This window comes from Aethalodelphis obliquidens, unplaced genomic scaffold, assembly GCF_003676395.1.
Source record: "Aethalodelphis obliquidens isolate GAN/ISIS:26980383/991018 unplaced genomic scaffold, ASM367639v1 scaffold27, whole genome shotgun sequence".
Taxonomy (NCBI): Eukaryota; Metazoa; Chordata; class Mammalia; order Artiodactyla; family Delphinidae; genus Aethalodelphis; species Aethalodelphis obliquidens.
The window spans coordinates 9293966-9315917 of NW_020837971.1; the positions used below are offsets into that span (position 1 = coordinate 9293966).

General features: G+C 34.8%; 1 protein-coding gene across 3 annotated transcripts in view; it reads right to left on the reverse strand.

Annotated features, from left to right (window-relative positions):
- Window positions 1-21952, reverse strand: part of COG5 (component of oligomeric golgi complex 5) — a 275728-nt gene that overhangs the window by 93443 nt on the left and 160333 nt on the right. For all 3 annotated transcript variants that reach the window (XM_027123902.1, XM_027123901.1, XM_027123903.1), the window contains exons 9-11: window positions 21680-21792; window positions 21349-21426; window positions 4078-4159 (exon numbers count right to left, since the gene is read on the reverse strand). In XM_027123902.1, coding sequence (XP_026979703.1) covers window positions 4078-4159; window positions 21349-21426; window positions 21680-21792 — 273 coding nt within the window. The remainder of the gene's footprint in view (window positions 1-4077; window positions 4160-21348; window positions 21427-21679; window positions 21793-21952) is intronic.

The following is a 21952-nucleotide window of genomic DNA, read 5'->3' on the forward strand; positions in this document are numbered from 1 at the left end:
CTGCCAAATATTACTTACTTAACACAATCTGTTACACTGTATATAATCTTCAACTCTGCAGATGATTGCATCTCCTTTATATTGCCTGTCTATAATTTTAAACAATTACTACAGTACACTCCAGGGACTATATGTGCTATATAAATGGACTCTGTCTCTTTCTCCAGCCTTGAAGCTGGGCAAATGCAGACCTTGTAGGCCTGTAGGGTGCAGCCCAACAGGTTCTCAGGTGTTTATCACTTTATTTTAATTTTGTAGTATTTTTCCTCAAGGAAAAGGATTAGAGAGAATATATCTGTTCCTCACACAAGACTGGGAGGAGTGCCTGTTCCTGAAAGCCAAACTAAAAAACCTCACAATTCACAGAGTATCTGGTAGAGTCTAGCCTCTGTAGTGGGAAATAAGTAGCTCTAGACTAAACACTGCTCAGGTTTTGCCAAAAAATCTAAAAAGCAAGACTCAAAGGAACCAAATTGTTTTTTAGTAACTTGACAGTACCCTAGAGTAAGAATACTTAACAGGAAGACAAAAGTATCTAGTACTAAACAAGGTAAAATTCATGTGTGATACTGAATCACAAATTATTAGACATGCAAAAAAGTAGGAAAAAATATCAATGAGGAAGAAGAAGAAAATTCAATCAACCAGACCCAGAACTGACAGAGAGGACTGAATTAGAGACAAGGGCATTTCCATTCCAGTCGCACTCCCTAGAGTTATACTCTCTTAATATCTGTGTGACTTGTTGGGATGAAGTTTACGTTATACAATTAATAAAAATGTGCTAAATCAACCAATAATAAACAATATTGGGAGATGTAATGGTTAAAGGTTTGAAATATTTCAAGTATCCTAAGGTTATTTCTTTGGTATGTTCCTACCACATTGAGAGAAAAAAATATTCAAAATGCCAATTAAGTTTACTCATTAAAGAAAGAAAATAAAATACTGTCTACAGGGCTTCCCTGGTGGTGCAGTTGTTAAGAATCCGCCTGCCAATGCAGGGGACATGGGTTCAAGCCCTGGTCCTGGAAGATCCCACATGCCGTGGAGCAACTAAGCCCGTGCGCCACAACTACTGAGCCTGTGCTCTAGAGCTCAGGAGCCACAACTACTGAGCCTGTGTGCCACAACTACTGAAGCCCGTGCACCTAGAGTCCGTGCTCTGCAACGAGAAGCCACCGCAATGAGAAGCCCCCGCAATGAGAAGCCTGCACACCGCAACAAAGAGTAGCCCCTGCTCGCTGCAACTAGAGAAAGCACACGTGCAGCAACCAAGACCCAACGCAGCCAAAAATAAATTAAATAAATAAAATTTTAAAAAAAAGAGAGTAGGAATATACCAATCTAAAAAAAAAAAAAATACTGTCTACAACAACTCCAACGTTTTGTAAAGGCTTTGAAGTGATAAAGTAAAATTTTAATGAATGCTTGAAAACAGCAACAATGAGCTTTTACATTGCTTTCTTTTATTCTAAAAACTGAGGTTTTAATGAATTTTGTAATTATGCTTATATATTTCGTAGGTCAGTTTACATCTTTGTGTTTTCCTACTGGTATGTGAGTAAATGTATTCCACAACTGGCTTATAGTGTGGAAGTTAAATATTAAAGAAAACTTCATCATAACTGGTTTCATGAAAAACCATTACTTTCATACATGGAGTAAGAAACTATTGAAAGGCTGTATTTATATAATACTATATTTGAATATTTGAAAAACTACCTCCTAAAACTGATAAATCAGACATTTTTCAAAACTAAAAACTTTCGTCATTTGGAAGATACTGTTAAGAAAATGTAAAGGCAAACCACAGACAGGGGACTATATTTGTAAAACATACATCTGAGAAAGGACTTGGAATCAGATATACAAGGATATTTTAAGACTCAATAATAAGATGACAAGCAATAAGCTAAAAAAATTAAATAAAACTAAAAAGTCAGTAACTTTGATGAACACTTAACCAAAGAAGATATACAGATGGGAAATAAACCTATGAAAATCTAGTCTTTAGGCTAGTGAAGTTAAAACCACAATGAAAGTTCACTGAACACTCACAAGAATGGCTAAAATTAAAATGACAGGGCTTCCCTGGTGGCGCAGTGGTTGGGAGTCCGCCTGCCGATGCAGGGAACGTGGGTTCGTGTCCCGGTCTGGGAGGATCCCACATGCGGCGGGGCGGCTGGGCCCGTGAGCCATGGCCGCTGAGCCCGCGCGTCCGGAGCCTGTGCTCTGCGGCGGGAGGGGCCGCAGCGGTGAGAGGCCCGCGTACCGCAAAAAAAAATAAATAAATAAAAAAGACAATATCATGGATTGATGAAAATATAGAAGAATTATCATACATTGTTGATGGGGATGAAAAATGGTACATCTATCTTGGGAAACAGTTCAGCAGTTTTTTAAAGTTAAACATATACTTATCAAATGATCAGGAAATTCCACTCTATGTGTTTACCCAAGAGAATGAAGACATATGTCTACAAAAGACCTGTATGTAAATGACTGTAGTAGCTTTATTCATAATAACCCCAAACTGTAATAAACCAGTTATTCCCCCAACTGGAGAATAGATAAATTGTGTATATCTACACAATGAAATTCTAATCAGCAATAAAAAGAAATGGACTACTGGTACATGCAACAACATGAATAAACCTTAAAATAACTACGTTGCTATACAAGAACTCATACTGCATGATTCCAGTTTTATGAAAATCTAGGAAAAGCTAACTTATACAGACAGAAACCTTATCATTAGCTGCCAGGAGCCAAGAGGTAGGAATAGGAGATTAACTATAAGAGTACATTAGGGACATGGGGGTGGGGTGTTGGTGATAGAAATGTTCTATATCTTTTTTTTTTTTTTGCGGTACGCGGGCCCCTCACCGCTGTGGCCTCTCCCGTTGCGGAGCACAGGATCCGGACGTGCAGGCTCAGCAGCCATGGCTCACGGGCATGGCTCTCCGCGGCATGTGGGATCCTCCCCAACCGGGGCACGAACCCGCGTCCGCTGCATTGGCAGGCAGACTCTCAACCACTGCGCCACCAGGGAAGCCCTGTTCTATATCTTAATTGTGATGGTGGTTATAAGGACGTAAACATCTGTCAAAAATACATAGAATTTTCTGCTCAAAGTTGGTGAATTTTATATATGTAAATTACATCTCAAAAAAGCTGCCCAAAACAGATACCTAAAGCAGGGAGAAGCACAGTATTCTTTGAGTAGGGTGATTTGTAGAAGTAAATAGAATGAATCAGTCCTAAATAAACCCTCTGCTTAAGTTCTGTCTGGGCACACACAAATGAAGACCTTCTCTGTGGTCACTGCCTTGCTGCACACTCCTTTAGAAGTAGAAGTAGGGAAGCAAGGTAGTGTGGTTAATTCATTCTGGAGTTGTCAGGGACTAAATAATGTTTACATTATTAGGTACTTTCAGTAACTGTGAATAACAACTACATACAAACTCTCAAAACACTTTTAAAAGGCCTAGGTACATTCAATGCTCTTACATTCAGTGATTAGACAAAAACACTTATCTGATATTAGCTAGTTTGTATACTTCATTGTTTAGAACTACCCTGTGTGCCATTATTTCATGACAAAAACAAACTAAGAAAAATTTGTTGGATTATATTTGGTTAAGCAACTTTTAATTCATGATGTGGGTATTTCAGCTGTTCATTCATCAAATCTTCATTTTAACAATAAAGGAAAAGCTATAAGGTCTCTGCCTTTTAATATCTCTTTGTTAGGAATTAAAATACTCTACAAGCTTTAACTAAATTCTTCAACATCAATCACCCTTTACATAGGAAAAATTCAGGTTCCTCTGACTGAATTATGGAGAATTAACTTATTCTTCTGGAGCATTTTATTTCACATCCTAAGTATTTTAAAAGTGTAAAAAAAGAATTTATTGCTTATATAACTGAATATATAGGTAACATAAGAAATGACAATTAGCCAGGAGTTTTTAAAAGATGTTTTATAAATAGAGCAAAACTTCTTGATATTAAATTTTAAAGTAACTGAAAAACTGTGAAATCAACTTGCAAAATAAATACTGTACTTACAGTTTGTTGCTGTCTGAAACTGAGAAGAAAGTGCCTGAGTAACTGAATTCCAAAATGTGTATAAAATTTCAGCGTGTCCATCCTATGACCCAAAAAAAGGGATGTATTATTTTTTTTAAATTACAATGGATAAGACATAGCATTGAAAAAGTATTAAAAATGTATTTCAGTCTATCAAACAATGGAATTATTAAGTAACTAAGTAGAAATATATAGATTAGTCAAATCATGTCTCATGTCATCATCCTTCTCTGCTACATACTAGCTGTGTGAGCTTGGGCAAGTTGCTAAATCATTCTGTGCCTCCCTGCCCTCTGTAAAATGGAGATAACAGTACCCACACTGCAGGATTATTACAAGGACTTTAAAAGTTTATTAAAGTAAACTCTTGGGACAGTTCTTGACATATAATAAATCTTCAGTGAATGTTATTATTATTACAATTATTATCATCATCATTTTATATACAGAAGGCAATTTTTGTTACCATAAGAAAATGAAGAACAAGCATGCTTAGACCAAGAGTGACCACACCAAGATACAATTCACCAATTACGAAAGAGAACTGCCTGAAGTATAGACACAACTTTGTTTTTGTTTTTTTAAGTCACAGGAATTCCTATTACTCAGCTTAGCAGGATACAGTCACTCAACTATTAATACATATTTTAGAAAGTAATTACTAAAAGGAAAAGATAAAGATTAGTTTAAGTGTCATTTGTTAAAACCGGACAAAGTATTTTAATACTGTTAAAAGAAAACGACACTTACAGAAATTTTACCAAGCCCTTTAAGGTACTTCTACATGTGTGTGAATATTATATCAAATTGCCGTTATTCTATTTTTGAAGTACAACAATGCCAATTACACATGGTTCACCCTAGTAACATAAATATGTATAATGTTCAAATATGACTACTGTCATAAAAAAGAATAATTAGGAAATTCATTCATTCTGCTTTAGTTTTGTACTTGCAAAGAATGAAATTCTACTTTTCAAGGTTATAAGAAAGAAAATGAGCAATGAAAAATACTGATTTCTCATTTTTATGCCTATGCACATATCTATTTTCCTTGTTGTTTGTTTCTTTCATAAGTTTTGTTTTGAATTCAAATGGGTATTGTGTATCATAAAAAGGCAAATCAAATAATTGCTAATTTCTTATGCAGTGATCACAAAATAGATTCAGATTACCAAGATTTTATGCAATATGTGTATTGTATATCAAACACTTTAAAGTGGATGTTTTTCCAACAAGGACCTACAGCACAGAGAACTATATTCAATATCTTGTAATAACTTGTAATGGGAAAGAATCTGAAAAAGAATATATATACATATATAAATAAATGAGTCACTTTGCTGTACTGAAACTAACAACATTGTTAATCAATTATACTTTAGTAAAAAAAAATAAAGTGAATGTTTTTCATCATATTAAAGAACCATTTTAATACATCACATTAACAAAATGAAGGACAAAACCACATGATTATCTCAACTGATGCACAAAAACGCATTTGACAAAATTCAACACACTTTCATGATAAAACCACTCAACAAGCTAGGAACAAGCTAGGTAATTACCTCAATATATTAAAGATCATATATGAAAAGTCTACAGATAACAACATAATGGTAAAAATCTGAAAGATGTCTAAGATGCAGGAAATTTGGTGACTATATATGCTTCTACATACACACACATACATACACTTTAAAAAGTAAACTTGGGTCAATCTTGCTTAAGCATACAAATACAAAATTCTCACATATAATAGCAAATTGATTTCAGTATTTGAATTATCTACCTCAACAAGTAGGATTTATGTCAGCAAGGTACCCATCATTAAATATTAGGAAATATATTAATATAAGAGCCCAATGTCTCCAGAAGGAAATCTACAGGATCATTTAGCTGAGGTAATAAAAGGCAATTAATACCCTTTAATTAACAAAATAATACCCAGTCCTCATATGTTTTAAGTTCATAGAAAACAATGCATGAAACGATTCTTATACTTTTAAAATTATGATAAAAATCACAAAATTTACCATCTTTACTGCTTTTAAGTGTACAGCAGTGTTAACTCTATGTACCTTGATGTGCAACAGATCTCTGGAACTTTCTCATCTTGTAAAACTGAAACTCTAAACCCATTGAGCAACAACTCCCATTTTCTTTCTCCCCCCAGCCCTTGGAAACTACCTATCTACTTTCTGTTTCTAAGAATGTGACTACTTGAGATACCTCATGTGAGTGGAATCATACAATATTTGTTTTTTTGTGTGACTAGATTATTTCATTTAGCATGATGTCCTTAAGTTTCATCCATCTTTAGCATGTAACAGAATTTCCTTCTTTTTGAAAGACTTAATAATATTCCATTGCATGTATGTATATACGTGTGTGTCTGTGTATCACATTTTCTTTATCCCTTCATCCATCGTCAGACACTTGGATCGCTTCTATCACTTGGCTATTATGAATAATGCTGCAATGAACATGGCTGGGCAAATCTCTCTTCAAGATCCTGTTTTCAATTCTTTTGGATATACTGTGTATCTCCAGAAGTGAGATCGCTGGATCATACATTAATTCTGTTTTTAATTTTTTTGAGGAACCTCCACAGTTTTTCTTAGCAGCCGCATGATTTCACATTTCTATTAACAATATACAAGGGTTCCAATTTCTCCACGTCCTCACCAACACCTGTTTTCTGTTTTGGAAACAGTCATCCTAATGAGTGCAGTAATACCTCATTATGATTCTGATTTGTACTTCCTGATGATTAGTGGTGCTGATCATCTTTTAATATGCTTGTTGGTCATTTGTATGTCTTCTTCAGACAAATATCTATTCAAGTCCTTTACACACTTTTTTAGTTGAGTTGGGTGGTTTGTTGTTGTTGAGTTGTAGGAGTTCTTTGTATATTATGGACATCAACCCCTTACCAGATATATAGTTTGCAAATATTGTCTCTCATTCTGTAGGTTGCCTTTTCATTCTGTTGTTTCCTTTGTCGCACAGAAGTTTTGAAGTTTGGTGTAGTCCCATTTGTCAATTTCACTTTTTGTTGCCTGTGATTTTGTGTCATATCCATGAAATCACTGCCAAGTCCAATGTCATGAAGATTTCCCAATTTTCTACTCTGAATTTTATAATTTTAGGTCTTACATTTAGGGCTTTAATTCATTTTGAATTAATTTTTGAATACAGTTTAAGGTAAGGGTCCAATTTCTTTCGTTCACACATGAATATCCAGTTTTTCCAGCATCATTTGTTGAAGAGACTGGTAATATAAAGTTTGTGTGACCCTTTGTATTCTATATACCATTATTTGTTTTATTTTATCTGAAATTCATACTGTCGCTATTGCTTTCACTTGAGAAATGTTTATCAGTCTATTTTTATTCTTGTCATGTCACTGTTTTTTGACTCTTATAAACAAAGTATTCTATTTTTAAACACTGTTTTACCTTTTAGTAAGAAATTATAAACCAAATATGTTTAATTAATAGGTTGTTTCTGCTTTTATCATCTCATTTTATGCTTTCTTTGTGTTTTCTTTGTTCTGTGGATGATTTTTGTTAGCTTTTATCTTCTCTAGAGGCTTTTTCTTTTATTTCTTTTGGATGTGTCATTATCTATTCCTACAACTAACCATAAATTCCTTTGATGCAAATCATCTTTGTAATTCACAGAATTACTGAAACAGATTTCTAGAAATAACAGGAATTCTTCAAGGCTTTTTAGAATTGCCAAAGTAAACAAGAAAATTCTAACTCCTAGACATGACCTTTTGAAAGAAAACGTAGGGTCCCAGATAATCTGGCTACTTCTTCCTTTTTAGTGACAAGTCACTCAAAACTTCTAAGCCAAGAAGTATGTACTTTTAACTTAATCAGAGAAGAACTCAAAGTGTCCATGCGTTAGAATGTATTTGAACGTTGGCTAGGAAATTAACATTTTCTGAATGTCCATTATGTAACAGGCACCACTGAATGTTATCTCATTTAAACACTACAACAACCACCAGAATGTAAGCTCCATGACAGCAGAGGTCCCATTTTGTCTTTCTTACCACTCTAATTTCAACATCGAGAATGTCACCAGGACATAATAGGCACACAATAAATATTTACTGAAAAAATGAGTGGAATGATCTTATAAGATAACATTTTTAGTCCCTTTCTAGAGTGAAAACAAAGGTCAAAGAGAAAAGGTGACTTGCTTAGAATTATACAGAAAGTAGTACAGTAGTACAAAAGTAGTAGAGCTGGGATTTGATCTAAGGTTTGTTTGACTGATATATTAAAGTATTAGTCCCCTTTAACTTGACTTACAAAGCCTTATATGACATGATTGTCCCAGTCTACTTCTCTTGTTACATACCACTGAGGTCAAAGATCCAACCTGCACAAATTCCTTCAGGTTGCTGAAGGTTCTTCTGTAGTTTCTCCCAGTTACCGGCTTTTAATCCAGCACCTTCATCAGAGTCAGTTTAGGTGTCTCTTCCCTTTGTTCCCCCAGGTTTGGTGCACTCTGTTATATACATCTATAGCATCCCATGTTCCCCACCATAATTATATTTTCCTATTTAAATATAGGAAAAGAGCGGTGGTTAAGAAGAGGAACTCTGAAAGTAGGATATTAAGGTTCAGATCCAGTCTCTACCACTTCTAGAACCTGTGGGGCATCTGAGCGAAGACAATCTAGGCCACTAAATATGTACAAATCTCTGGCTTAAGAACAAGATCTAAGCTGGAGAAAGAGATTTAGGTGTTATCAGCATCTGGAGGTGGTAGAAACTATTAACATGTGTGAGCTTTTCCATAGATTGCATGTGGCATGAGAGGAAAAGAATGTTGTGCATAGGACCCAGGGGAAAAACACTACTTAAAGGTTGGGGAAGAAATAATTTAGAGTGGAGAAAGAGAAGTGGTGGAGTTAGTTATTAAAAAAAAAAAAAGATTGGTCACAAGTTAGTGATTGCTGAAACTGGACAATGGGTACACAGAGAATCACTGTCCTATACTTTGGTTCTGTATGTTGGCTTCTGTTTGAAATTTTATGAATAAAATGTTTTAAAAGGAAGGGTAGGTGGAGAAGGAGGAATCAGTGAAGGATTCTGAAGAGATGTAGTATCTGTGAAGGAGGAAACCAGTATTAGAAGTAGTTATTACCTCTAAGGAGTGAAGTAAAAGAATCTTAGAAGTGAGTAGAAGGATTTGGTAGTTGGGTCATTAAAATTCCTTTAGTAACAACTGTTTCAGTGGAGCAGAAGCTTGATTTCAGTGGTTTGGAGCAAAACTGAAACAAGAAAGTAGAGACACAAAGTACCTTATGGAAATCTGGGCATGAAGGGAAGAAATACTTTGAGGGAGATACAGGACCAAGGATTCTGTTCTGGTTTTGATTTTAGATGGTAGATCCCTGGGAGGAAGTAACTGGGAAAGGTTGATATTGGAGAAAGCAGAGAATGTCCTAGATAAGGATAAGATGTAGAATGTGAACAAAAGTAGAGGGGTAAGTCTGAGAAAAGAGAAGATACAATCAACCTCTATCTTTGATACAGAAGGGGAAGGTGAGGATCAGTTCAGATAAAGATTTTATAAGACACTGAACTTAATGAGACAAGGTCAGAGGGAACCAGACATAACTAAGTTACGATCAAAATAGAAGAGGCAGTAAAAGATTTAGCAACAAGTCTGTGCCAGAGATCTCTGTGGAGAGATCACATTGTGAATGAGAAAGCTTGCAGACTTGATCAAAGAAACCAAACAGATGTGAATTTTATATTAGCTCTTAATCATCTTCTGGATAAAAGCAGAGGGATCCTGGGGAAGCAAATATAAAGCAAAGAAAAAAGTTATCTTTACTGGAAAATAGCCTTCAGGGAGAACCATTTTGCTGTGTCTGATTAAAAAAGAAGGAAGGTACAGAAATTCAGAAGGGACTTGAAGATGAACATCACAGTACAAAATGAAAAGCCAGAAGAACTTCAGTTAAAATCAAAATGTTGGCTTTTATATGTATATTGTTCAAAGATAAAGCAATACTTACAGTACAATCTACTTGTTGTTTTTTTAAAACTGGGGGCTTAGATAAGGTGGTAGTGGGAGGAAGTGAAAAGTAGTCGGATTTCAGATACCTTTTGATGATAGAACAGATAGGACTTGTTAAAATGCATAGAGCTAAATATTATAGGAAAACCATATACAAAATGTTAACAGAAGTTATCTCAGGCTTCCCTGGTGGCACAGTGGTTAAGAATCCTCCTGCCAAGGCAGGGGACACGGGTTCGAGCCCTGGTCCGGGAAGATCCCACATGCTGCAGAGCAACTAAGCCCGTGCACCACAACTACTGAGCCTGTGCTCTAGAGCCCGTGAGCCAAAACTACTGAAGCCCGCATGCCTAGAGCCCATGCTATGCAACAAGAGAAGACACCGCAGTGAGAAGCCCGCGCACTGCAACGAAGAGTAGCCCCCGCTCACCGCAACTAGAGAAAGCCCTCACGTAGCAATGAAGACCCAATGTAGCTAAAAAATAAATAAATAAATAACTTAATTTAAAAAAAAAGAAATTATTTCTGGGCGATAGGATTAAACATGATGTTTCCTTTATTCTTTTTAATTTTTTGGAAGAGTAATTAAGATAATCTAATTTAATTCTAAAGACACGAATAAATTCTTGATGTAAAAAATTCAATACTGAAACACACATGGTAAAAATTTAAAGCTTCTCTTCAAACTCAAATCCCTTATCCCACACTTTTCCCTAGAGATCACTGTTAAACTACAGTGCTAAAGGGTTTTAAAACCCTTTCTAGAGTTCTCAACCTTTCTTTTCATATTGCCCCTCCAAAAAGAAAACTAAATAATTAATTATATACATATTGTATAATATGTAATAATTATATAATATGCATATTATATACATATAATAAGCATATTATATACAATAATTATATACATATAATATGTAATGATACATATTATATAATTTTATAATATAACCACTTAATTTAAATTTAACTTAGTTTCTCCCTGATGACAGATGCTAAATACTAAGGAGTAAGATTTTGTATGGTAGGACTGAACTCTGGAGACCACAAGCCAATGTAATATATAAGACGTTTTTGTGCCTCCCCTCTCCCTCCAAAAAACAGAACTTTTTCTCCCTCTTGGGGTCAATATTGCCCTTGTTGAGAACGCATGGTGGACTGGTATTTTAAATAGATTGTCACTCAAATTAGATTTAGTATGAACCACGATCTCCTCCAAACTTTTCCCCTGGCTTCCCTCACCATATTCTCTTTGGTTTCATCCTCCTCTTGAGATACTCCTTGTGGCCTCCTCTATTACAATGTTTCCCAAACTCACTGAATGTAAATATTTTTAAATATACATTCTAATATATGTTTACTTATTTGTTTAAAATTATATACAAATACCACTGTATTAATAAAATATGTGCAATATAAAATGTACGAAAATAGTTTAAAGGATAAAACTTGTAAAAAGGACAGGCAAAATTTATAACTATCTTCTTACATGTCAAAATGTATACACACTTTGGAAACCAGAGTTCTACATGAGTTTTATATGTTGCATTTTCGAGGTAGATTTCTTTTCTCTCTATAGCCGGTCTTTCCCATTACCATGGCTTTGATTGCCAATATGAGCCGATATCGTCCAAATTTATGTCTCAAGCAGAGGCCTCTCTTCTGAGCTCCAGACTCCCATATTAAACTGCCTAACTGACATCTTCACTTGGATGTCCCATGAGCACCTGAATACAGAGCTTATCTTCCCTCCTAAATGTGCTCTTCGGTTTATGCTCTCAAATGAAGTTACTCCTATCTACTAGAACCCTGTCAAACCTGAACTAATGATATTGTCCTTGATACCTTCTCCTCCATCTCACCACTTTTAATCCATCACTAAGATTTGTCAGTTTTATCTCCTGAGTAATTCTCAAATCACTGCAATTCTCTCCATTTTCATCGGCATCAATGTAAATTACTGTTATAGGCTGAGTTTTGACCCGACACAATTCATATGTTGAAGTCCTAACCCCCCCATACTTGAAAATGTGACCATATTTTGAGATAGGTCTTTAAAGAAGTAATTAAATTAAAATGGGGTCATTAGAAGGTCCTTATAAGAAAAAGAAATCTGAAACACAGACACATACAGAAGGAAGATGGTGTGAAGACACAGGGAGAAGACAGCTCTATGGACATTTGTATACAAGTCTTTGTATGGATATATTCTTTCATTTCTCTTGGATTAATTACTAGGGGTATATTGCTAGGTCATATAATATATGTATGTTTAACTCTTTAAGAAACAGCCAAACTGTTTTCCAAAGTGGTTGTAAATTTTACACTTCCCTTCAGCAGTATATGAGAGTTCCAGTTGCTCCATATCCTCACCAACACTTGGTATGGTCAGGTCTTTTAAATTTTAGATATGTGCTTAACTGACATCTATCTCTAAAGTGTCTATTCAAATCTTTGGCCTATTTTTTTTTTTTTTTTTTTTTTTGGTGATACGCGGGCCTTTCACTGTTGTGGCCTCTCCCATTGCGGAGCACAGGCTCCGGACGCGCAGGCTCAGCGGCCATGGCTCACGGGCCCAGCCACTCCGTGGCATGTGGGATCTTCCCAGACCGGGGCATGAACCCATGTCCCCTGCATTGGCAGGTAGACTCTCAACCACTGTTCCACCAGGGAAGCCCTGGCCTATTTTTTTAAGCTGGCTTTTTTTGTTTTCTTATTGAATTCTGAGAGTTCTTCAGACATAAGTCCTTTATTAGATATGTGATTTGCAAATATTTTCTCCCAGTTTATTCCTTATCTTGTACTCTCTTAATGGAGTATTCTGCAGAACATAAATTCTTAATTTTGAGTAAGTCCAAAATATCAATTTTTTTAATTTATGGACAGAGCTTTTGGTGTTGCATCTAAGAAATCTTTTTCTACCCCTGAGTCACAAAGTTTGTTCTGTTTTCTTCTATAAGTTTTAGAATTTTAGGCTTTACATCTGGATATCCAAATGTTTCAGTATCACCTGTTAAAAAGACTACTGCGTCAAGATAGAATTGCCTTTGTAACTTTTTTTGAAAATCAATTTTCCACATATGTGTCAGTGCATTTTTGGACTCTCTATTCTGCATCAATGATCTATGTCTCTAACTTCATGCCAATTCCACATTTTCTTGAATATGGTAGTTAAGTCTTGAAATTAACAGGTATTGTTAGCCCTCCAATTTCGCTTTCCTTTTTCCAAGTTGTGCTGGGTATCCCAAGTCCTTTGTATTTCTGTTTGAATTTTAGAATCAGCTTGTCAATCACTCCAAAACACCTGTTGGGATTATACGTCAATTTAGGAAGAAGGGACATCTTCACAACAGCAAATCTATCAACACATAAATAAGGTATCTCTATTTCCTTAGGTCTTCTATAATTTCTCTCAGCAATATTTAGCATTTTCAGCTTCCAGATGTTCAACTTTTGACACATTTACTCCTAAGATTTCATATTCTTTGACGTTACTGTATATGGAATTATTAAATTTCAATTCTCAATAGTTCATTGCTGATTTTTTTTTTTTGGCGGTATGCGGGCCTCTCACTGTTGTGGCCTCTCCCATTGCGGAGCACAGGCTCCGGACACGCAGTCTCAGCAGCCATGGCTCACGGGCCCAGCCGCTCCACGGCATGTGGGATCTTCCCGGACCGGGGCACGAACCCGTGTCCCCTCTATCGGCAGGTGGACTCTCAACCACTGTGCCACCAGGGAAGCCCTACAACTGATTTTTGTATATTGACCTTCTATTCTGTAATCTTGCAACATATCACTTATGAGCTCTAGTAGCCTTTTTGTAGATTCCATCGAGTTTTTAACATGGATAATCTTATCATTTGTATATAAAGACCATTTTACTTTTTCATTTCCAAACTGGAAGCCTTTTATTTCTTTTTCTTGTTCATTGCACTAGCTAGGAAAATGCTGAACAGAAGTAGTGAGAGCATAAAGAATCCTTGTCCTCTCCCAAATTTTAAGGGGGAAACATTCAGTATTCACCATTGTATACGATTTTACCTGTTCATTGTTCCTAAATGCCTTTTATCAGGTTGAGAAAGTTCTATTCCTAGTCTGCTGAGAATTCTTATCAGAAATGGATGTTGGATTCTGTCAAATACTTTTTCTGCATGTATTGAGATGATCATGTGGTTTTTCTTTTTTAGTTTGCTGACTTTCCTTTTCCAATTAGCCTCATACTAAAGTCTCATTCAATCCTCCATAATTTTCAGCCTCTCATTTGTTCCATACTCTTGTCTGTATGCTGCGTTCTAGATAATATCATCAATTCTAACTGCCAGGCTAATTCATTTCCTGGTTTTACGTAACATCTGTTTAACCTATCTGAATTTTTTATTTCAATGATCTAATTTTTAATTTCTAAATGTTCTATTTGGTTCTTCTTTAAACCTACCTGATCATTTCTTAAGTCACTTATTTCTCATTTTTTATTCCATTCTTTATTTCGAAAACATATACAGGTATTCTAGATTCTTTGTCAGTTAATTCTAACATCTGAAGTCCATAGTGTCCTTCAGAAGTTCTTTCGGAGTCTAAAACCTGTCTTGAATTGTGTTTATTTTTCCTGCTGACTCTCAATCATGCTTCTAGTTTATTTATAGGACTGGTGATTTTTAACTGTGAGCTCATAGTTGGCTGACCTTAACATGTGGAGAATCCTAATAGCTAAAACTAGAAATGCTTTCCTCTTCAGGGGATCTGCATTTGTTTGTGAGAGTAGGTACTGTTACCAACCAAGGACCATGTCTGCCGCAGTCACAGGTCTCAGCTTAATGCAAGACTATCAGGTTCGTTGTTCCACCTTGCTAGAGCCTAGTGAACTGATCCCATCATTGACATGGACATTTGACTGCAGGGCAACTCCAGCTTTTGCAATGACTTAGAGCTCACAAATCTCCACTACAGTTTCAACTACTTTATCTGCTTATGTATATCTGTATATACATATGCCCCTCAGAGATTCTCTTACTTTCTGCAGGGCCAACAGTGCATTACAAATTATGCTTTTCTTGGGGCTTCCCTGGTGGCGCAGTGGTTAAGAATCTGCCTGCCAATGCAGGGGACACGGGTTTGAGCCCTGGTCCAGGAAGATCCCACATGCCACAGAGCAACAAAGTCCATGTGCCACAGCTACTGAGCCTGAGCTCTAGAACCCACAAGCCACACCTACTGAGCCCGTGTGCCACAACTACTAAAGCCCGCGCTCCGCAACGAGAAGCCACCACAAGGACAAGCCTGCGCACCGCAACAAAGAGTAGCTCCTGCTCGCTGCAACTAGAAAAAGCCCGCGCGCAGCAACAAAGACCCAGAGCAGCCAAAAAAAAAAAAAAAAAAAATTATGCTTTTCTAACTTATCTAAAATTTGTTTTACTGCAGGGAGAGGGCCTTTAAAAATAACTGGTCCCCATGCTAGTAAAGCAAAAATCTAACCTTTATAGGTAAGAGAATTTATTGACAATACCTGACTTAGACATGTAACTGGCTGCCACTTGATTTTTTAATCAAATTGCGATGCCACTGATAAATGAGTTCAACATTTTTCTCATAATATTAAAAAGATTCCTAATTTGGGTGCCCTACAATTTTTTCTGAGTCTTAAATGCTATAATTAAATCATCTGATACATCTAAAAGGGCAAAAGAAAACATTCTTTTTCATAGTTGAAATCCTCGTTAGTACTAATAGCTGCGCAAAATGGTGAACACATTCCAAATATAGCCTAATGCGTCCTACACACATGATTAAAAGATTCTGTTCAATGATAAAAAATGCTGGCTTAGAAAATGAAAGTATCATATCTACACTCGCACATATAGCTAAACTGGCTTAATTCTGCAGATGAGAATCTACAACCTGTTTTCCACCGTATGGATCCTGAATAACTTCTCAATAATTTGCTACACTCACTTTCAAAGTGTTATGTATATAGTACTGATGATTATATAGTGATACTAGAACTTTTAACAGGTTTTAAAAGATACCAAAATTGAATTTCTCATGTCTAATGAACAGTCTAGAAATCTAATTTAAAATGAGAAGATTTATCCATTCAAGTAATCTTTGGAAATACAATATAAAAAGGGGAAAGAAGTATATCCCACACTTAAATGCCATAAAGAATTAATATGATAGGTATAAAGGTGTCTGCAACTTTATAGTATGAACTGAAAATAACAGGCTAATTTTACAAGTTAGCCAGAACATTTATTAAATTAAGCAGAAGCAGCATTAGTTATTTTAATTAAGGGAAAGTTTTCAAAAGGCTTTACATTAACACTGTATTCTTAAGATTTATTATACTTGATATAATTGGCCCAGTTTTATTTTATACTCGGTGCATTTATGCCCTCTTTACGCTATGATGTATTCTTTATAACATGATAAACATCTACTACAAAACCTCCTGAACTAATAAAGCATTCCAGAAACTATCATCATGTAGGTTTTTTTCTCCTCTTGTACATACCTAAGATTAGACTCTGAATACTAATATGTACAGTTCTCTCTATCATCTGAAATCAGATATCTTAACGAACAGCAAGGCAGATTTGGCAATATTAACCTCAAAACTAAACGTTTTTTAAAGTAAACCCATTTTTTTGCCTACTAAAAGAATATAAATGATTTAACAATTCTCACAAGACCTCACAGAACAGAATGAAGGAAAACCATCCTCGCTGTTTTTATGACTACAGAATTACCAATGTTAGATCATAAACCCATGATTCTTTAGTAAAGTGAGACATATAATCATGACACATTCACAGTAAATCCTTGATACTGCCTTATTTAAGGAAACAAGATTTCTTAAATTTCTAATTCTCAGCATGAACATACATGCATATCATGTTACTAGAACTGTTTAAAAAAAACTGACCTTCTCACACAGTAAGGTTTTTTATTACCATGCACATGGTAACTTTATGACCCCTAAATAAAAGTTTCAAAGTTTAAAAAAAAAGACTGAAATAATAATCATGATAGAAAATTAATGAGCCCATCTCTGAATTAAGTCTACATTATCTAATTTTCCTTCAGAAAACCTCAGCTTATAGGTAGTATTACCACCTCCATTTGATATGTGATGGTCTTAAAGATTATAGGACCTATCCAAGGTTGCATAATCAATGTAGGAAATCTTAGCTCTGTCTGATACCAGGGCCCAAGGACCCAGCTCTTAATCACTGCATTGTCCTGCCTTTAACACTATTTGAAGAGGTATTCAGAAATGTAACCTTGAAACTATTTGGCTGTCCAAATGCTAAAAAAAACTATACTTAATCCTATAAAAATTACCTTAGAATATTTTAAGATATTTTAAGCACTTGGATTGACTGTAACAGATAAATTTTGAATAATGAGCATGGCAAGGCAGTTCATTTGCCTACAGATAAAGTCTTAGGAACTTAACTAATCAAGTTTCTCCCATAAATATAATTTTTTTAAAAAAATCCACAAGGAAATATAAATTAAATCAATGAGATACCACTACATACCTATTAGAATAGCTAAAATCCAAAACATTGACAATATCAAATGCTGACAAGGATGTGGAACAACAGGAACTTTGTTTCTTTCTAATGAGAATGCAAAATAATACAGCCACACCGGAAGACAATTTGGCGGTTTCTTACAAAGCTAAACATAGTCTAACTATAAGATACAGCAATCACGTGCCTTGGTATTTACTCAAATGAGCTGAAAATTTATATCCACACAAAAATCTGTGCATGAATGTTTGTAACAATTTAAATCATAATTGCCAAAAAATGGAAGCAACAACACGTCCTTCAATAGGTGAATGGGTAAACAAACTAGGTATATCCACAGAGTAAAATATCAGTCAGTGATTAAAAAAATGAGCAATGAAGACACGAAGAAACCTTAAATGCATATTACTAAGTGAGAGAAACCAGTATGAAAAGGCAACCTACTGTATGATCCCAATTACATGATATTCTGAAAAAGACAAAACTCTAAAGACAGTAAAAAGATCAGTGGTTGCCAGGGGTTAAGGAGATAAGTGGGAGAAGGATGAACTGGTGGAGCATAGAAGATTTTTAAGGAAGAAAAACTACTGAACCTCTTTTGCATGATACTATAAATGGTGGACGCAGGAAATTATGTATTTGCATAATGCATTATGCATCTTGCATTGGTATAGTACATTTGTTACAACTGATGAACCATGACTGATATATTATTAATAATTAAAGTCCATAGTTTACATTAGGATTAGCTCACTATGTAGTACATTTATAAGTTTTGTATAATGCACAAGAGATGTTATGATAACCTAGCAAGTATCAGATGTATTTTCTGCTCAATTTTTTTGTACACCTAAAGCTGTTCTAAAAAATAAAAATCATTACTTTTTAAAGAAATCTACAGGTATTGAACTACAGCAAAAGAATAATAAATTACAAAAATTACTTAACAAAGGAAAATGTAAAGTACAGTTTTGTTTTGTTTTGTTTTGTTTTTGTAGAAAAGAAACAAGTTGGCAAGAAGTCAAACACGGAAATTCCATCACACTTTATAGTTAATTACAGAAGCATTAGAATCAAGTGGTTTAAAACAAAGAAACCTGGAAAATTAATTCTTAATTTTCCTACTTGACATGAAATTAATAGTGTAATTTCATTTATATTTAAATTATAAACCAAAGAGAAAATATCTATTAATTTAGCTTTCAGTGAATTTCAAAATGTGGACTACAACTTATAAAAATGTAATACAGGGGCTTCCCTGGTGGCACAGTGGTTGAGAGTCCGCCTGCCGATGCAGGGGATATGGGTTCGTGCCCCAGTCCAGGAAGATCCCACATGCCGCGGAGCGGCTGGGCCCGTGAGCCATGGCCGCTGAGCCTGCGTGTCCGGAGCCTGTGCTCCGCAACGGGAGAGGCCACAACAGTGAGAGGCCCGCATACCGCAAAAAACAAAAAACAACAAAAAAAATATAATACATAAATTTAAAAAATCTGTTCTGGTAGATTGCAATCTAAAAAAAAATTACTTGCTAGAAATTATCTTCCTAGGAAAAAAGCATTAATTTCTACATAGATATTGTAGAAAGCATATGACATAAATTCTAAATCATTTCATCTTGAATTATTTACACTGTTTTCATTTTTAAAAACTATATTCAGAGGTTTAAAAGGCTAAACCACTAAATTAAAAAGAACTTTCAATACCAGGATATATCCTTAAAAATCTTGAAGCTGCAAAAAAAACCTAGTAGTGTAAGAACATTCTGTTTATAACATTTTCCTCAAAAACAGATTACAAAATGATTTAGAGATCTTGGTTCAGAAACTGCTCTTCAATGACCCAAGATATATACCATCACCTACTCAAGTTTAAAATTTTATGCAGATTTTAAGGATTATTATTTGGGCCTCAAATCATTGTAAAAATCCTATACTTTTTATAAAGGTTATACTGCCACTGATAATTATTTTAACTAAATAATACTCTTACATTGTAGTTATATAATTAGCAAAAATATCTGTTTACAGCTTTTTAACGAAGGAAAAGACTAAAGAAATTATAGCAAATATAGTAAATTTTATGTGCTTTCTTTGCAATTTATGACATATTTTCCTTAGAGTATTTTTACTTCTCTTTTGTCCTAGAGTTCCCAAAATTGCAGGGTCACAAGTTATTCTGGACTTTCCAAAAAAGATTGATCTATTCTGAATATAGATGAGTATACTGAATCCCAAGAGGGACTAAATTTTTATTCATAAATATCACCTTATAAGAAAAAACAACAACTAAACTGTAAAGTTACATTAAAATTTATAATAAATATAAATATGTATGTGTGTATTGTGTACGACTACTGTCTTAAAAAACGTAAGAAGAATATTTGGAAGAGCAATCTTCTCTGGCTTTAATTAAATAAGAAATATTTTTAAGTAAATGAAAAGGATGAATACAATGAAAGCATATATCCCTATTCCTCATAATCCTTTTTAGTTAGAAATAATTCAGATGCATTTAAAACCTCGCCCAGTGTTCATCCAGTATAATAACTGTTGACAAGAACTGATATATGAGTTTTTATGTAGAAACTTTGCCCGATGCAGCAATATCACAACAACTTTCATATATAACATACAGCAGTCTTAATTATATTAATTAATTATATTCATCATGCTACACATTACATTCCTAGTATTTATTTATCTTGTAACTGGAAGTTTGCACCTTCTGACTGCCTTCATCCAATTTCCCCTTCCCGGCTCCCCTCTGGCAACCACCTGCTTGTTCTCTGTATCTGTAACTTAATTTCTATTTTGTTACGTTTGTTCATTTGTTTTTTAGATTCCACAGTATTTGTCTTTCTCTGTCTGACTTGGTTTATATACTGTTACTATAACACATCACAGCCACAAGCAGGACTATGTACTGAGTGCTATGAATCCTCCTAGCAAATCACCAAATTTGGGGGTGGTTTTGGAGATCCCCAACACAGGAAATAAAATATTTAAAATTCTGAACTACAAAGTAAACTACCTACACCTCGATGATAGAAACTTAGAGAATCTTTTTCTTTGGAGCACTAGGTGTTAAGATTTAATGAACAGAATATCTAGTTATTCCATTCATCACTATCAAAAACATATCAAAATGAATGAATAAAATGTAGAGTCAGGGATTTCTATGCATGGAAGGAATTCTTGTGCCCACGAGGCCAGTAGATTGGTAGATGACAGAAGGGAGACTTTAGAATATGAAAAAATAATACATTAAAGTGCTTTATAGGAAAAATTAACAACTGAATGGATTGTACCATCTTCAGAAAAGACTTTATAAGGCATTATAACAACCACTAATTAAATCTCTTATATGCCAAAAATTTTTATCTTATTCTCTATCGGGACTTTAAAAAACTTTTACAATAAATCATTTATATTATTAAAAAATGGGAAATTACTATATGCATTTGAGAAATTATTCTATAAATAGTATTAGCTAGCATCTACTCAATAAACAAACATGCAAAGAAAATTTGTGGTTGTCAAGAAATATACTTCCCTTTAGCTATCTAACACGTAGCCTCTCTGTCAGACAGGAACACAAATAATGCTGGCTCATTATCTTCCTGCATTCTTTTATAAAGAGATAAAAATACTTTCATTTAAACATACCTTAACTATTTCTTCAATGAAACAAATGTGAGAGACAGGGTCTCTCTTCTTGGCTAATATTTTTTGCAGATGTTGTACCTAAAAAGGGCGAAGAGAGGGAGAATGTATATAACTGAGTATTTTCAAATGAAACAAGTATTAAGCATAGGCATTAGAAACATTAAGGGAAGGGAAAAGACATTTTGCTAGAGCCCTTACATATATTATAATTAGCTAATGTAGGTATTTTGAACTCTCAGAGATTTTAAGAAACCTGCCCAAGGTCACACAATTTAGAATAACCAGGAATTAACCCATAATTAATGTTATTTTCACTCTCTCAAATATTTACCTGGCCACAAACAGTAAAAATATGATCCACAAGTTTCTCCATATTGGTCCAAAGGGAAGCACGAAACGCTGCAGTGTTTCCTGGGGCTGGCATGGTAGATCGTCCAGGTGCCCCTGGTATGAGCAAGAGAAAAACATGAAAAATAAAAATTTCCAAATATAACAAAATGTACTGATACGTTATTATGAAAAGCACATACAGGCTAAAAGATGAGAAGTTCCTTTTTGAAGAAATTATAATTTCTCATAAGTGACATAAAAAAGAATCTTAACC